Below are 19,834 nucleotides of genomic sequence, written 5' to 3'. Positions count from 1 at the left end.
TCTAGATTTTAATACAAGAACTGCTGTGAAAATATAAAACTGTGTATGGAAAGCATCGTCAATGCACCGAGATATCGAATTGAACTGAATCGATGGCATGATAATCGGACTGAACCGGACTGAACCGTGAGACCAGTGTACTGTAGGTTCACACCTCTACTGTGAAATTTGCTACATTTGTTACAGTTAAAAAGTAAAAGGATGTTTATTAGTTTTATAAACTCATCCATTTAGGCAAATGTTGATATTAGCTCCAGCCTGTTTCAGATATGTTAAACCCACAAAATAGAAATGTGAATACATCTTCGTGTGTGCATGCATGCTAGTGTGAGAGAGTCTGAGGGTGCTTTCGCACCTAGATGTTTGTTTCAGAACCTGATGTGTTTCCCTCATTAGTGAGAAGCGTTTGGCATATGTGAATCCTGCAATCGCGCTCAAATCAGCACTAAAACAATTGGTCTGACACTGACTGAATGAGATGGCCTCAGCTCGATTAAAACAATCTCTGGAGCAGATCGATTGTAGTGAGAAAGTAATACAATCCAACGAACTAGGCTATATCACAGTGTATTATATCTATGTAATTGCCAACTATCTGAAGAGATAATTATGAGTAGGGCGGGATATCATTCCTACCGGTAAATGCGCGTTTCATGCCGAATATGAAAGTGAAAGCATGCTGAAATATTAACAAGAGCAGTTTATCCATTAGAAAAAATGACTGAAATTAAGATATGATATTTTCTGATATTTTAATAACAACGTATGACAGCTGAGCGGAATCCATGGGACTCTGAAAAATAAACCCTGAAACTGACCAATGTGAGACGAGTTTACTCGCATGTCACTTGTTTTAGCTTGTTTATTTTGGTCTGTTTAGAAACTTTACAGTGTGAAAGTGTACCGCACCAAGAACAAAAATAAACATTGTAATAATTCAAATTCCTGTTTTGAAACAAAACATATGATCTACGTGTGGATCTAGGGTGTGAAAGCACCCTGACACTGACATAAGCAACAGGAGCAGAGCTCATTAATATTCACAACCCTTCCAAATATGGTCAAAACCAACCTCATCATATAATGACAATTCCTAGGGTTTTAATGGACTTGTAAAACAATTTCTGGAGATTTTTTGCACTTACGTACGCCACAGTCCTTCTATGTAGACATCAGAAAACAATTTAATATATTGATGCATTCTATGGCACCTTTGATGATTGAACAAATTATGTGTGTAATATGGGACGGCATGGTGGTGCAGTGGGTAGCACTGTCGTCTCACAGCAAGCAGGTCGCTGGTTCGAGCCCTGGCTGGGTCAGTTGGCATTTCTGTGTGGAGTTTGCATGTTCCTCCTGTGTTTGCGTGGGTCCTCCGTGTGCTCTGGTTTCCCCCACAGTTCAAAGACATGCGATATACGTGAATTAGGTAAGCTAAATTGTCTGTCCTGGTCCTCCGGGTTGGGGGTAGAGCGTAGAGCTAACGACTAACCTTGTAGAAATTAGATGTTACGAAACACCAACATGGTGCGGCTAAATATCAACTTCAATATAAATGGCCCTTGGAGTAAGTATGTATAATATATGTGTATGAGCATATATGACAAAATATGAAAAGTAGCTACAGTAGGTTTTAAAACAACTGGTAAATATGGTATTTTCCACCCTATATTTTATATTAAAAAAAGATTATTTCTCAGTGACATCAATATATACATTTTACTGACTCAAAGTTCTTCACTTGTTTTGAGTCATGGTGCATCGATTATAAGAATTTCATAACACAGGTTTACTCTTTTCATTATGATTGTACCACCTCTCCATTTCCTGCTTAAGATGATAACCTGGTAACCCATGTCAAGAATAACATATTTCTTTCATCTCTAATGTAAAACAGGAACTCTGTGGATGCCTTTAAATACCATTTCTCAAACTACTGACTGATTAACCCTTGTGTATTGTTTAAATTTTCTACCCTTTCGTTATGTTCGAGGCTGTTTATGCCTTATTGGCTCCCACTATAATGACACCAAATAATCATGCATTCTTGGTTGTTGGTGGTTTTCTCTGTTGGCATCATTAATCCTTTTAACAGGCCTGTTTAAAAAGCTTCTAGCTTTTATATAGAGTTCTATGGAGTCTCCCTCTTACACACATACAAATACTATACCCTTTCAGAATATATACAGGAATCACAGAGTGAAATTCAATAGTTTTAATACCTTTTTTAAGACTGTTTACAAACATTTAAGACCTTAAAACCACCTTTCAAATGGAAGTACAGTCGAGATTTAAACTTACAGTATATTTACTAAATATCAATGTAAGACACTAATCCAAAAATAAAACATTATTCATATACTGAATACAAAACTATTAAATCTAGCTAATTCAGCAGGTTGATGCCTATTCGCCTTTATCTTCAATGCGGAAATGCACTCATTTTTGTGATTGTTTAAGAACTTCTGATTCAGTCGCCTATGGGAGAAATGACTAGGTATAATAAACCGCAGAAAATGGTCAAACGACTTGCTCTACAAACAAGTGTTTTGCATGACTATACAGACAAAGCAGAATAATATAATAAGAAAATATCAGTTTGCAACATCAAGAAGCATAACAATCTTTTTTAACATCTAAAAATGAATGGAAGTAAATGAGACGGAAGTCTCAAGCCAAAAAGATTCAATATTCCCACTCGTACGCGAAGAATAAGGTGAATAGAAATGCAGAAATAATGGTGTTGCCTTGGTTACTGTAGTAAACAAAGCAGCATGTCAAATCTAGCAGGATTTTATTGATTTCATTAACTACACAGAATCCTGATATTCGCAGATTATTATTATTAATTCAGGCAAACTTTAGCATACAACCATACACTGCATAATCAAAAATGATATAAAAATTTAATACCTAGCAAAATAACATTTAATACTTTTTAATACTTTAAGGGCCTTAAATTTCTCTACGTTGATTTATCAACTTTTATTACTTTTTAAGACCCCGCGGACACCCTGCCCATATAACACCAAAGCCAAAAACTAAGTTTTTTTGCACTGCAACTGAAGATCAACAGCAAAATTGACAAATTTTTCCTCTTTTCAAAAGGAAAAACCACCAATAATAATGAATACATAATAATGGTGTCATGGCTTTGCAATAAAAAAATTTCCCTATAATGGAAGTCAATGGGGGAAAAAAATCCATTAACATAATGAAGGCTATTTGCCCAGAGTGCATTTTTGAGTTTTCAAAAGCATTTTCCCAAAATATGTGTAAAAATCATATTTGTAACCAAAAATCATTTTAATTGCTGAAACACAGTGGCCAAATTAAGGCTGAAAACACAAGGGTTAAAATCAAACATGCCCAATTCAAACCCGATCGCCCAACAGGTAAAGACAGACCTTATTGGTTCTTAAAGAAACACTTTGAATAAATGATGACAAAATGTTTATTCTGCTGCTAGAAAACTAATCTAACACAATGTAGAGTTTGTCACAAGTCAATAAAGTTATGACAATGGCAATGGAGTTTATCACGTTACTCACCTTGACAGTTTCGTAATTGAGAAGAGAATCGATAGCAGCGTTTCCCGCCTCGTTATCAGCCTTATTCATCTCAATCCTGAACTGCGTCCTGATCGAAAATATAGATGGGTTACTGTTATACAGCACAGAACAAAATGACAATATGCTTTCATTGTTACAAAAAATGACTGCCATTTTAGAGACACATGCAGTACCTCCATTGTGTAACAGCGACTGTGAAAGCAGTGTATGCCGAAAGAGTTCCTAGAGTGACCAGAGCAAAGTGACCCCCACATTTATAATACTGCAAAGAAAAAGAACAGAACAACTGTTGATTACTAACAAAGTGACATGTCTTCATATAGACTACCTGACAAAAGTCTTGTCGCCTATCCAAATTTTAGGAACAACAATTAATAACTTGACTTTTAGTTGATCATTTGATATAATATGTGGCTTAAATGAAAGGCAGATTAAGCTTATTTTAACAAAATAATATATGATCATGCCTTAATTTTTTATTATTTAATTAAAACAATAAGATTTGACTTTTCTTAGACAAAAGTCTTGTCACTTAACAGAAATAATGTACAGTATAGATCATAAAGTCATGGTGCAGTGGAAAAAGAATTAATATTGTGTATGACTCCCATAAGCTTGGAGGACTGCATCCATACATCTCTGCAATGACTCAAATAACTTATTAATAAAGTCATCTGGAATGGCAAAGAAAGCGTTCTTGAAATCCCAGAGCTCATCATGATTCTTTGGATTCATCTTCAATGCCTCCTCCTCCATCTTACCCCAGAAATGCTTAATAATGTTCATATCTGGTGACCAGGCTGGCCAATTTTGGAGCACCTTGACCTTCTTTGCTTTCAGGAACTTTAATGTGGAGGTTGAAGTATGACAATGAGCACTATCCTGCTGAAGAATTTGCCCTCTCCTTTAGTTTGTAATGTAATGGGCTCACACTTGTACACACCACCTTATAACAATTTATAATGCAATACTTTCGCCATACACATTTGTACACAGCACGTTATAACCTGTATATTTATAACAAATCTGTCCATACAATTCAACATTCAGATCTTTTTGACTAACTGTATCTCTGTTTAATGTTTATCGTCTTTTTTTGATATTTATTTTGTGTTGTCACTTGTCACTTATGTACACTGGAAGCTTCTGTAGCCAAAACAAATTCCTTGTGTGTGTAAAGCACATTTGGCGATAAAACTGATTTTGATTCTGATTCTGAAATGTCTTAATATCTCAGGCTGTTGATGTTGCCATCCACTCTGCAGATCTCTCGCACGCCCCCATACTGAATATAATTCCAAACAATGATCTTTCCTTCACCAAACTTGACTGATTTCTGTGAGAATCTTGGGTCCATACAGGTTCCAATAGTTCTTCTGCAGTATTTGTGATAATTGGGATGCAGTTCAACAGATGATTCATCTGAAAAATCAACTAGAAGTCGAGTTGTTATAAGTTGCTCTTACAACTGGGATTGACGACAAGACTTTTGTCAGGTAGTGTAGATGCCTTTTTATCATTTCAGATGTGCTTTTTTTAAAAATAATGTTGATAAACATGTATGATGGGGCTTGATTTTGTTTAGTTAATGAAAGGGGACGTTGCTTTGATTTAAGATTATAAAGTCCACATTTTTTAGATGTGCATGGATAAATAATGTTTTATAAAAACTTAACATTCCATAAAATTATTTTTTTAAATGCTTGAAGTCTGTTTAAATGAGCTGCAGTTTGGAAGTGCTTTTTTTAAAATAAATTATTGGTTGGAAAACTGAAGACTAAACTTTTGAGAAAAGTTGTTTATAACCATGTACAGTTAAAGTCAGAATTATTAGCCCCCCATTGAATTTTTTTTTCTTTTTTTAACATTTCCCAAATTATGTTTAACAGAGCAAGGAAATCTTCACAGTATGTCTAATAATATTTTTTCTTCTGGAGAAAGTCTTATTTGTTTTATTTCGGCAAGAATAAAAGCAGTTTTCAATTTTTTTTTAAATCCATTTTAAGGTCAAAATTACTAGCCCCTTTAAGCTATATTTTTTCGATAGTCTACAGAACAAACCATCTTTATACAACTTGCCTAATTAGCCTAACCTGCCTAGTTCACCTAATTAACCTAGTTAAGCCTTTAAATATCACTTTAAGCTGTATAGAAGTGTCTTGAAAAATATCTAGTCAAATATTATATACTGTCATCATGACAAAGATAAAATAAATCAGTTATTAGTGATGAGTTATTAAAACTATTATGTTTAAAAATGTGTTGAAAAAAATCTTCTCTCTGTTAAACAGAAAATGGGAGAAAAAAAGAACAGGGGGCTAATAATTCAGGGGGGCTAATAATTCAACTGTATGTTCTTCTTTCCAGTAAACAGTGAATCGAAAGGGAAGATTTTCATGAATAAAGTTTCCATTGTTTATACAATGCAATCATATGACTTCAGGAGATCTGCAGTTCTTTTAAGCAAGCACTAGTAAGAGGGTTAATGAAGTGTTGCACTCGGGAGCATCATAATACCATGTCTCAGATGAGCCTATTACTTTTTATTCTATTTATTTAGCATTATGCATACACAGTCTGTTGAACATCAACAAAAACAGCAGTTATTTCCAGTCTTTACCCAATTCGGTACATGACATCCATTAAAAATAAGGACATGAGCTCAAAATCACCATAAAATTCTGTATTTGACTTTATCTTAGCGTATGTTGCTATGGTTCTACTAACAGGGTGCTTGTTAACACAAACTCAGATTCAAAGAGTTTAATGTCACACAGTGCACAGGCAGCGGATACATGTCCTGCTGATTATCTCCAGCAAAAACAACAACACAACTATAATGACTCAAGACTAACTGCTTCAAAATCAAATGTGTCAAATCGATTCAAACTGCTGAAAAATGCTGACCATGCAGCAAATTAGCTCAACTGAAAATTTGTTTAACTGACTACATTACTTGGAGAAATTGGGCTACAGGTTTTATTTGTTGGTGTCCTTGATAGGGTGTAATTATACATTTAAGTGCTGAGTGATATTAATTAACATGTACTTACAATAGACAATGCAAGGAATGGGTTTGGTTCTGGGTTAAAAACTAGCACATGGAATTGCTGTTATTATTACATTATTAAGTTCATGCACTGCTCAACAATAACAAAATGTAAAAAAAATTTAAAAATTAAATTCTTCATTTTTATTTAGCCAAAAAAATAACAAAACCTTTCAGTAAGTGTGTTGATTCATTTTTATTTTGTGCTATAACTAGTAGTAAACAGAAAGTGAGGATCATTTAATCAAAATTCTACCAATTCCAATTCTACCCCTTAGCCCTTTACCCCTACCCCTTGTTTTGTTTATTCACATGAAGGGGTAGGGGTGTCCCAATTCTCTTAAGCTTGAAGGTGTAGGGCTAAAGGGAAAGGCTAGATACCCCTCGAAAGGGAGATTTTTCAGGACCACACTCGAAACCAAGGGCTAAGGACATTTCCTAGAATACACCATCTACAGCGGCAGTATATCTGCACCCGGAAGTCAGGAGATCCACAAATTAGAACTTTTTATCATTATTAAACATTTTTATAACAAACAAGCATGTTTTAACACATTCATAGTGGCGTTCATGTTTTACCGTCATGCTTTAAAAAAAACGCTAAAATAAAAACCACAAAATTTGGTAAATCTATAATCCCTAATAATAACTCCTGTATAGTAGTCCCACAACATTCTGTCACTCAATGACACTCGAATACCCTGTCAGAAAAGTCTAGTGGCTAGGAATGGGCTTTTTACAGTGTCTAGTGTAACGCTAATGTTGTTTTCTTGTGTTTACTTTGATGAATATGGTCAGGGTGTAAATGCACAGTACAGTTATGATCGTATTGCCACATTTTGTTATGACAACATGATATCGTTGCCTTCAGTGATTTTCTGAAGATAAATACCATAACAATAAAGCAACTGGACTAATAACAGCAGTCGCGATCATGGATCTCATATGAATCAAGAGCTCATGATGACATATGATGATGTGCGCAGGTCCTGTAGTGCTGTCCTATTTCTTAGGGGTCAATTTTGAAGCCCTTCCCCTTCACACTCTGTTTCAAGGGCCAAGGTGAAGGGGTAGGCCTACAAAAATAGAACTGGGATTGGGCCTTAGTGCGCTCCAAAATTTACATTTAGAAAATATAAAACTAATATAGACATGTAAAGCTTGTGGTTTGTCGCTTATTGCCAAATTGATCAGCGGTTTTATTCCAATCACCTCATACATCATAACCAATCAAATACTCTCTAGTATCTGACATACCCTTTTCCATTTGATGCACTTGAGCTCAACCACTCTTACTGGCAGAGTTGTGATAAAATAAAACACTATTAGCTTTTTTTTTTAATGGGAGGAGATACTCTATGTCCCACCCTCTCTTTGTGTTTCGGTTGAGATAACGTCAAGCATTATATAAAAATGTATATTTCAAAGCACTTCACGGGGCCTTTAATGAAAGCAACAAGCCACTTATGACAATGCACGTCAGCTTACAGCAGTTAATAGTTGACCCAAAAAAAGGAAAATTTCCTTAATTTACTAAATCACAGGTCATCCAGGCAGTAGGTGACTTTGATTTTCCTTTTATAGAACGTTAGGATTAAAGTTTTTTGCTGATCCTTCATTATAGCAATGGTGATGGGTTGTTTTAGATTTAAAATCATACAAATGAGTCCAAATCAGTAGATCACTCCTGTAAGAAACTGAACACTATTTATAACATTAGCTTTATTCCACAGCTTGGTTAAACAGTTCTTGGCGCAAGTGCAAACATATTCCAATCACTTGTGGTGACAAAAACACAAAGGCAAAATTTTCTGTTATACCATTTCAACAGGATATATGACGTAAATTTTTAATGTGTTTAAGACATTAATTAGACATTGTAATAGATATTTTACTTCATTTTTTAGAGCAACAGTGTGTTCAGCAGAAAAGGGCCCTCCACATCGAAAGCTGCCATTACAAAATATATTAAATGTTTCTTAAAATAAAATATATTTTGTTCAATCGGGAAAAAGTTGTTGTTTTTTTCCCTAGACATTTAAAAGGGAACATATTTGGGAGCAGTAATCACAACACCATGATACCGTGATATTTTTATCCAAGTTTATCATACTATCAGAATCTTATACCGGCTCATGCCTAGTGTCATTAGGAGCCTGGAATTAGATTTGGACTCATTGTGTGTGCTTATTTTTAATCTAAAAAACATCATTCACTGCCATTATATGTATCACTAAGGACCACATAATCAGCTAAAAATCTTCTTTAATGTTCTACTAAAAAAGTCACCTACATCTTGAATGACCTATGGGTGAGTAACTTAAAAGGAAATTTAATCATAACTAAAACCTTAATATGTGACATGAAAAATAATACATTTTAAACTTGTATTTAATGTTTAAAATGCAAATCCAATTAGATTCACTTTAGTTGGTAAACAAAGCAAGTCTCTCATATAATATGTCTAGTAAAAGATAGAAAATATTACTGTACAGATGAACATTTTCATTAGTCTATAATATTACTGTAAATAATTTAAAAACTGAATAAATATAGATTTACACACATTTACTCAAGTAAATAAACAGAATTAATGAAGGACTAAAAATCTGCGGAAAATCTGCAGAATTCTGCACGCGCAGATTCCGTGTGGGCCTACTCATGGATTTATAAATGTAATAAAATATAAGTACATAAGAACTTACCAATATTCCACTGACTAGCATCATTTCAAAAAGAGTAGGGCCCAGATTAAAGACCAGTGCGCTCAGCACAAAGCTGATTCCTCGAGTGCCGCGGTCGATTGCTTTGGACAGCGCTCCTGTCTGCCTGCTCAGGTGGAAGCCCAGATCCAGGTTATGAAGATGGAGAAACACATTCTTGGCTATCCTCCTGATGGAGCTCTGAGCCACTTTTCCAAACACAGCATTTCTCAGTTCGTTGAAGAGAGCTGCCCCAGTGCGGGAGACACCATCTAAAAAACAAACACCCAATGAAGAGCAGAACAAACACTTAAAATGAGAGGAAACAAAGATTAGATAAAGTGTGTGCCACTCATTTACATAGATGCAGGAGAAAAAGCAAAAAACATTGTGCATGGCAAAGAAAATGACCAATATATTATGAATTATTGGACGCAGTTGCTGTTGCACTTTCATACCCTTGGCAATGATAAAAGGAAGAGCCTAATGTAGCACACAGCATATTATTAGCATGTGCGTTTGTATAAATAGTAATAAGCTGCAGGGGATATATATAGTCAGAGGTTGGAAACACACACACTCGACTGCATGACAGCAGTGTGCTGCGAGTTTTTTTCATCTTCACCTAAAGCTCATCAAACCAGCCAACTTCCTATCATACCTTGATGCAGTTTAAACTTTCCTGACCCAAGAGTATGTATGACCCCACTGGACTGCAACTTACCAACATAAACATCGTTAAGGTAACAAGAGCCTTAAAAGGTACACTTTGTGCGAAATTGAGGCATGAGAAGTTCATTTAGAGTTTATGATAGTGGTTAAAAACAGCTTGTTGTAGAGGAAATGTTCTAGACATCGTAAGAAATAATGGGTATCACTCACTAATATTTATACATACATTTTTTCATATTTATACATACATTTGAAGTTCTTGCAAAACAGTCAACCTAATTCACAATACATGCATATAGACTTGAGTTTGTTCTTACGCTCGTACTTCTGTTAGTAAATTTGGCAAGTTGTAAATGAGTGTCCAAGTGCAGCAGGTTAGTAATTTTAATAAAAGACGCCCAAAACAACTCTATATAAGAGCTTTCCACAAAGCTGCACTCGTCCAGAGAAAGACAATTATGGCACTGAATCAAAGTATGAACGTGAGGTTTTTCTGTCAGAGGTGGAGGCCAACAGTTAAACGCCCAGGGTGTACACTACCTGGCAAAAGTCTTGCCGTCAATCCCAGTTGTAAGAGCAACAAATAATAACAACTTGACTTCTAGTTGATCATTCGGAAGTGACAGAAGGTAGATTTTTCCAATGAACCAACTGTTGAACTGCATCCAAATCACCACAAATACTGCAGAAGACCTACTGGAACCCACAAGGACCCAAGATTCTCACAGAAATCCATCAAGTTTGGTGAAGGAAAAATCATGATTTGGGGTTACATTCAGTATGGGGGGGCTAATCAGATCTGTATCTCACAAATATTTACAACTTATCCAGCATATGTTTCATGCAGCGGATGCCCTTCCAGCCACAAACCAACCCTGGGAAACACCCATACACTCTTGCATTGACACACATACACTACGACCAATTTAACTTATTCAATTCACCTGTACCACATGTCTTTGGACTGTGGGGGAAAGCGGAGGACCCGTAGGAAACCCAAGCAAACACGGGGAAAACATGCAAACTCTACACAGAAATGCCAACTGACCCAGCCAGGGCTCAAACCAGCGACCTTCTTGCTGTGAGGCGATCAAGCTACCCACTGCACCACCATGACGCCAGATTCATATCCTTGATGTTAAAAATCATCTGACCATCATATTGCCGATTGGGAGAAGTTAATTGCCTGTCAATTCCCCTTTTACACTGCACAAACACTACATGACAAAGCTGATATTTCCCCTGATTCAAAGAACTGTCCAAATTCAAACAAAAATTGCACAGTGTAATCACCAAAAATCCCCTGGCCTTTAATCGTATGTGGTTATGAACACAATCTTGCATAGCTTGTCTCTATTACTATATTACTAATATTATTAGTAATACTACTACTAATATTAATAGTTACAGAACAAAGTTTACAGACAAAATGTGCAAACAATCACCTTCGCATAACTTGCTAATGATCCCTTGTGTTTTCATTTCATTCTGCTACACTCTTTCAAGCTGTTAGTGATTCATCAAAGTCCTAGGAGTCAGTCCTACATAAATTCTGAGAGATGTAAACAATAACAATGGTCCTAACGCATTTCCTGTTTTACATTTTTCATTTCCATAGCTTCCGAGAATCCAAAAAAAGTCCACATATTGATAAATAATCTTATGATAGCAGCTTTAGTGTTATGTTATCATTGAATTGCCTCTTGTTACAGTTATGACAACTAGCAAGGAATGTACTTGGGCCAATGACATCACCACACTGAAATGGTCTAAACATTGCTATAAGGGCAGTATATAGGTGGCACGACCCTAAAACTTCCATCTGACCACAAATTACTAAAACGTCAGAACGGAGATCGATAAAGGTTGCAAATGAAGTTGAAATGAGCATCCCATTAAGGGTTTATTTGCTTGTGGAATACAAAACCGCTCTTAATGCATCAAATACTGAGCTACAGTATGAATAGAGCCTTAATACACCATCAATCAACACAAATTCTGCACAGATAATCTTTGCCTTGCAGCACACACAAATCACACAAGCCGCAGCTCGGAGAAGCATTTAATGGTCTGTGTGCACAGGAACCTAATGGCTCTCATTAAAATATGCAGTTATGGGAAGACAGTGAATTTTCCCTTTAAGACACAATGACTTGCTAAGTGGTTAGTTACCATTAGTCATTATCTTCATTTATTTTTATTTAAACATGCACTTGGTCTTCATTCGGCGGCACACACCACACAATGACATCTTCAATAAAAGCAAACTCTTAGTAGAATAAATTATGAAAATTATGACAATAAATAAGCCTGGATTAGTCAGGAAAAGCTTGTCATGTTCATAAACCTGTAGTGCTCTCAATTCCCAATTCCCTAGTGCCTTTAGGGTTTAGACAGTAAATGCACTGGCCACAATGTGTAGAAAATACCTGTCAATAAGCTTGATAAAATATGATGTTCAGTATTCAACCTTTCAGCCTGATGTGCTACGCAAATATAGCAAGACTTTACCTAAATCGGATCAGATAATTAAAAGAAAAACTGCTGTTAACGTAAAAGTTGTATAGAAAAAATTTATCTAACTTGCGGAAATCTGGAGAATAAAAATACACTTTAAAGAGTTAGTTCAGCCAAAAAAAATAAGTTTACTACATTATTTACTTGGTTGACTTCCATCATTGACTTCCATAGTAGGTAAAACAAATACCATTGAAGTCAGTGATCACAGATTTCCAGCTTTCTTCAGAACATCTTTTTTTTGTGTGTGTTAAACAGAAGAATAAATGTCAAACAACAAGTAAAGGGTGAGTAAATGATGAGTAAATGATCTATCCCATTAAGGTGTCCAAGTGCTGCGTTGTTTCATTGAGTCTGCTGCTGTCATGGTACAGCAGCAAATTTCCTTGATTATTACGCTGGAATAAGAGAATAGTTCCTAGCCAAATCAGCCAAGAAAATAGCAATTTTTCCATCAGTCTTAGTGCATGTTGTGTAACCACAGAAACTACAGAAGAGTTAAGCTTTAAGTAAAAAAAAAAATCTTTTAAACTTTTTGGTCATTTTTGAGCGACAGGCTAATGATCTAATCTGATTCAATGACCTATGCTAAACTAAGCTAAGCTAAAAGTGCTCCTGCCAAACCCAGAGAATGGCTGAACAGTAGGGCTGGGCGTTAACACAGTATTGGTATTTATTGACTGAACAGCATTGTCAATAACAATTTAAAAAAGTTTGGTATGAATTTCAGTATGAAGCACTTAGTTTCATTAAAATGTGGCTGCTGAGCACATGCCTTGGAAGGAATGCCAATAAGCTAACGGTTATTTTCAATCGAGTCACGCAGCTAGAGAACGGCTGAATGGTGGTGCTGGCTGGATACGGTATTGACATTTATTGACTGAACACTTTTGTCAATAACAATAAAAAGTTTGGTATAAAGTTTCGGTATGAAGCTACATAGTTTTATTCAAATGTGGCTGCTGAGCACATGCCAATGCCAGTAAGCTTAGGGTTAATTCCAATCGAGTCGTGCAGCTAGCGTGCACAATTAGGGAATGACACGCACATGACATACTCGCATTATCCACGTACACCTAGTTGAAAAACATCTAAGAATGCCGCGAGTGCACCACGATTCATGCAAGTAGAAGTGATCATTCTGCTTCACACTTTGTATGGAATATACACATTTTGTTAATAATGGTAGACTAATCACCTCAGACAAACACAAAGCACTCAAACACTCTCCATAAAAAAACTAGTATCGTAACCGCAGACATGGTTTGAATCCTCTGAAAAAACTGTTGATGGTCGCCTATACAAGAGATGCCAGAGGAGCAAGAGCGCAGAGGGCATTAAAATAGTAAAGAAAACCACACGTTTGCACTTTAGACACAAAATGTGAATGGACCCGGGTTGGGTTGCGTCATCGCCACCTCTGGTCAGAATAACACAAAGGGAAAATGAGTGCCATGACTAGCAGCAGTGAAGAGATTGTAAATAAAAAAGGATTTAAGGATGTCGCCAAAGTGGCTTTTTGGTTTCTTTTCTGGTGCATCCCAGCCACTAACACAGCATCTGTTTTTTAACATAGAAGTAATGTAGTCATCCAACTTCACAATTTGTAATGTCGCAATATGTATTTGAATAATGATGGTTGGTTTCTTGGGTTTGACTATCATAATTTGTTTTGTTTACAGAGTTTGAGGTTTATTGCATCACTATTATTCACACCTTACAGATGTTAATCTACCTTAAAGTTTGCTGTGATTGTTCAGCGTTTACACTTTAACACTGAACACACTTTGTAACATTTTATTTTATCCAGTTTAAGAGTCTCTTTAACAATATGTTTATTTTATTAGTTTTTTTTATTTAATAAATCATAAGAGATAAATTATTTTTTTTTTTTGACTATTTAAAATTTTTGCCTTAGTAATGCTGATAAATTAAAATAAACAGGTTAAGTAAATGAAAAAAAATCCTAATATTACTAAATATATTGTAAAAAATATTCTATAATTATTGATTCTGAATGATATAAAAGATTATATCATGATAATTTTTTTGCTTTATCGCCCAGCCTTACTGAATGGATTTAAAAATGATAAAACTCAACTGTTTAAATAGAGAGTCATAAAATATATTCTAGTACAGTGTTCACCAACGTTCTTTAGCCCAAGATTTCTAACCTTGGTGAAAGGCAAGATCTACCCATCAAAAAACTTGATTCCCCCCGTTTATTTTTTTCCCAATTTCTGTTTAATGGAGAGATTTTTTCAATACATTTCTAAACATAACATAATAATAACTCATTTCTAATAACTTATTATTTTTATCTTTGCCCTGATGACAGTAAATAATATTTGACTATATATTTTTCAAGACACTTCTATACAGCTTAAAGTGACATTTAAAGGCTTAACTAGGTTAACTAGGCAGGTTAGAGTAATTAGGCAAGTTACTGTATAATAATGGTTTGTTCTGTAGACTATTGAAACAATATATATAGCTTAAAGGAGCTAATAATATTGACCTTAAAATGATTTTTTTTCAATTAAAAACATTTTTAAAAAGCTTTTATTTTGGCCAAAATAAAACAAATATAACTTAAATATATATTATATAAATATAACTATAAGAAGAATAAATATTATCAGATTTATTGTGAAAATGTCCTTGCTCTGTTAAACATCATTTGGAAAATTCAAAGGAGGGCTAATAATTCTGACTTCAACTGTATTTTTCTGTCATTTTTAGGATCTACTGGTAGAGTGATAATGATCAACAAGTCTATGGTGATTTATGATTATGGTTTATGGTTAGTTGCATATAATTGCGGACAATTTACTTTGATTAATATAGTAAACAAATAATGTGTAACAAAGACATTTTATCAAATGCACCAAAAAATGACAATATTTAATACTAAGATTATAAACTTTGGTGCATGATTTCATTAAAAAGGTTTTTTTGCTTATAAATTGTTATTTTTAGAAAGGAATTTGATTTTAAGGTTAAATTAGCATGCAAATGAAATCTAAAAATCCAAATTGCATTTGCACCTACAACAGATGACATGACAAAACACATTACAAGGAATCTAAAAAGCAATATTGACACAAAACTTTTTGGGAAAGGTCAGTTGGCACTTAATATGCAGCATGCTCCTCAAAATTAAGTCGAACACCTGCCAAGACAGGAGCGGGCAGTACTTACAGCCAATCAAAACAGCCGTTGCCATGGTCACCACCGTGTTTGGCGCATCACTCAGGTTTAACATGTGTCCCGACATCTGGTTCAGGCTGTCCACCACATATTTAAACATGAAGGGCACTATCACGTTGGTTATCTGGAGGACAAAACAGAAAAAAAAAGAAAAGGTTGATGTGAGCATGCCAAATGTTTTTTTTTTTTTAAGTTCTTGAGTGCACTGATGGGCAGAAGCTCAGCACCGCAGCCCTGCATTAACAGCAGTCTGTGTGTGTCCTCCCGCAGACAGATCTGAAAATGAGTTGCTTGATGCATCCACTAATGGAACTGAAATGGTTATTAAAGCTAATTAAAAGCTCGCGGACAGCTGCTGGGTTGTGCCAATAAACAGCAGCACATTAGCCGGGGCGACATTTCCCCTGAATATGTCCCCGCTTTTGCTCTCCAGTTTCATCAAATGTGACTCATATTAGGAGAATTGCACAATTCTACACCATACAACAATTCACCTCAAGGAGGAACATTTCAAAACCTGTCAAGAACATGTCCTGGTCAGATTTCACCCTGAAAAGAGCAATAAAATATTTTGAATTGTGTCTTTTATACAACAAATTTTGTTGTATTACTTACAACACGTTTATGTCTTAGATATTAAGGCTTTTATACTATTACTGAAATTAATTTAAACTGAATAAATATAAATTTACACACATTTACACAAGTAAAAAAAACAATCAATGATGGGCTAAAAATTTGCGGAAATTATGTGCGTGCAGATTACGTGTGGGCCTAGTTATTGGGTAGAAAAATATAATCATACTTTGAGCGGTAAAACTATTAGGGCCCTATCATACACTCGGCACAATAAGGTGCAAAAAGTGTACAGTATGATTTGTTGCTATTTTCAGACCAGCGCATTTAATTATAAATATTATATAATTTTCACGTTTTGCACCACGTTGTTTAAATAGCAAATTCATTTGCACCACTTTGTGGTCTATAAAGGAGGTGTGTTAAGGTGCTTTACTATTTTGAGGAACTGAAATAGACTGCGCCATTGACCAACTAAAAGTTAATCTAAAGTCAAACGCATGCAGAGCGCAGTTAAGCACCTATGAAAAAAAAGTCCAAAACACTTACACATTGCTTAATACACACAGGACCTACAGCAATACACAAAAATCTTCACATATGAAAAAAAAAAAAAACAAAGCATTAAAATTCATGTCAGGTTTTTTTTTTTATTTATTCATGAGAATTTGCATTTGTATGACATTATTATTATTATTGCTAGTAGTATTTAATAAATGCATATTTATTCACTAAGTTTAAATTTGTTTTGGAGACGTCTGCATCACCATATGGGGCATAAGAATACGACGTGTTTGGATATAACCCAGTATTTTGACCACACTTTGTTATTATTCATTCATTCATTATTTAATGATTATTCATCATTTATTCATTTGCTGAAAATTAGAACTGAATTTTTAAATGGTTTTGAAACAAATCTGCGCTTAACAAACGAAATTAAATATGTAGGCTAATGGATGTCTTCAGTGGAATGAGTACAACACCGTTTCCTTATCCACAAAAGTAAAGTAAAGAGCAAAAGTAAAGAGAAAGTAAAGAGGCCAAATGGAGAAGGATCGTTCTTTATCCTTGCGCTGCAGATGGTCTGTTTAATTGTTTTCTTGCTAGTGAAGTGCTCAGTTTTTACACTTACAAAGTCAGCCATGTAAATAGCAAATGCTCCATAGCGCAACGCAACTGACTCTTAAAGGGAATGCAAGATGAGACTGATTGGTTTAATGCATGTTATGCTCAAATCACACACATAACTCATTAAGAGAATAAGCACAACCCTGTAAGACCATTTTTCCATCTTTAAAACAGCAAAAGTGTATAAGGACATGCTCTTAAATGCTTTAGCGCCATGTGCTTAAGACTTTGTGCCTAGATTGTTAAAATAGGGCACTTAATATTTTATTAATAGGCAGGTACTAAACCAGTATTATTTGTTTTGAATTGTTGCTTTAAGTGTTACCGAAATTTCTTATTTTGATTTAATTTAAAAATAAGTTTCACTTAAAAGTATTAATTGATTTTCCGTCAATCTAAAAAAAAAGTTGTAAAAAGAGAAGAAATAACTAAAATACATTTTAAAAAATTGTTTAATAATAAAATGATTTTTTTTTAATTTATGTAAAATATACTTAATACTTCACATTATCAAATATATTTATTAATTTTATAATCAAATTTTGTTTACATACATACATATATACATACACACACACACATACAAACAGAAGATTCAGAATTTGAAATCAAAACATATTAATTAATCCTAAAATGTTTGAATGTAGTCTTCAATACAGATTCTCTTCTACAGCAGGAAAAACTATCTCATTATTTACTTATCTGAATCTCCAAAGTTGTATGACAAAATTATAAGTCCTGGACAACAAACACACTGTGAAGAGGGGCAGAGTCCAAACTACAATAAATACAGACAACTTTTAATTTAAGGACATTTTTGACATGTCCCTTTTCTTGTGCTTTCTGCATAAAAAAGAAAGTCATGCCGTTTTTGAAAGGAAGCAATGTCACTGCAAAGCAAAGCAGGGATCCATAACATACTAATTACTGCAGTGAAGGTTCATTTGTGGAAGATAAAAATGAGCTGCCAACACCTCAGAGATAATTTCCCTTTCAAACAGCAGGCATCCATAGCAATGCCCTTTTGCAAGAGGACAGTCAGGAGGCAAATACTTTTAAACTGGTTTTCCTTACCAATTTCATCACATGTGCTGCATGAGACAAACAAAACCTGTTTGTGAGGAGTTATTAATAGTTAATAAAGATTCTCTCCATGTTTATTTTTGTGCCACGAAACAACTGTCACATATAAACGAAACCGTTTACGGAGTATCGTCTGAATCCATGAATTAATCATGTGAAATATTATATATTTTTGAATGTTTACAGACCAGAATTCACTTCCAATTAAAGTGATGGATAATTCTATGGTAACATAGCAACGTTGTGGTGTCTTGCTGGTTTGGTATTGTTCGAATCTTTATGTTCTGTGATTTGAACAAAACCACCATTGACAGAATTGACCTTCAATACTTGAAAGGATGCTTCTAGTGTGCACAAAGTTTTCTTCTGAGCAATAAGAGACAATAAACAATGAATACACATATATATATATATATATATATATATATATATATATATATACATATATATATAGTTTATATTCTGTAAACCTGCGTCTGATCATACAAGTCCATACTAAATGGTTATAAGAGATGTGTTTAAGGGATTATATGCAACATCCTTCATTTATTCTCTTAAGGAGAGATCTCCACTTAAGTATCACACTGAGATGTGAAATGTGCTGTATGCATTATAAAGCTTGATGCATGAGAATCGGTACTCCGCATCGGCCGATCACCATGACAAGGAATTGGCACTCAGTATCAGCAGCAAAAAAACTGATCGGACCATCGCTACTAATAATATATTTTTATGGAATATTTTTAAATTAATAACACTTAAAAATGTTTGACTAATATGGTAAGGTTGTACTAATCTAATCTAGCAGCATTCTACTGTATTACATAGACAGGCATAGCCACTTGAGTTCTGAATAAGCCAAATAGGCTCAACACACAAGCAATGCCCATGATGTGACGGAAGAAAGGAAAAAAAATATTAATCGATTTTTAATTAATTGCACAAATGTATCATTAAATTATATTTTGGTAGCATAATAAAAACGTACCTTAGCTCCAGCAAGCAGACTCAGAGATATGACCACACGAGCCCGGAGGTCTGGTCTGTCCTTGGGCCAAACGTATGTAAACATAGCTCCAAGAATTTTTGATGAATTCACTTCCTTCAGCTAGTGAAATAGAAATAAATGAGTAAACAATTCACAGATAAATTAGACTGAATGACAAGATAGACAGATATACAGATAGACAGAGAGACACACAAAAACATGAAATAGTTTTAGATCATTTTCAACACCAAAAACCAACATGTTGCTGAGCAGAAACAACATCCTAAGCTTTAGCAGCAATATTAATTCATTTTGAAAAGCTGAAGCTATAAAT

The 19,834-nt window shown here is 34.7% G+C and overlaps 1 protein-coding gene across 1 annotated transcript in view; it reads right to left on the bottom strand.

The window, feature by feature from the left end:
• abcb7 (ATP-binding cassette, sub-family B (MDR/TAP), member 7) overlaps positions 1-19,834 on the bottom strand; it is a 78,954-nt gene that overhangs the window by 47,001 nt on the left and 12,119 nt on the right. The window contains exons 4-8 of the mRNA XM_056472403.1: positions 19,501-19,620; positions 15,714-15,846; positions 9,327-9,595; positions 3,746-3,834; positions 3,552-3,639 (exon numbers count right to left, since the gene is read on the bottom strand). Coding sequence (XP_056328378.1) covers positions 3,552-3,639; positions 3,746-3,834; positions 9,327-9,595; positions 15,714-15,846; positions 19,501-19,620 — 699 coding nt within the window. The remainder of the gene's footprint in view (positions 1-3,551; positions 3,640-3,745; positions 3,835-9,326; positions 9,596-15,713; positions 15,847-19,500; positions 19,621-19,834) is intronic.

Source organism: Danio aesculapii, chromosome 14 (assembly GCF_903798145.1).
Source record: "Danio aesculapii chromosome 14, fDanAes4.1, whole genome shotgun sequence".
Lineage (NCBI taxonomy): Eukaryota > Metazoa > Chordata > Actinopteri > Cypriniformes > Danionidae > Danio > Danio aesculapii.
The sequence above is the reverse complement of the archived record's forward strand: the minus strand, read 5'-3'. Positions and strand labels throughout refer to the sequence as shown.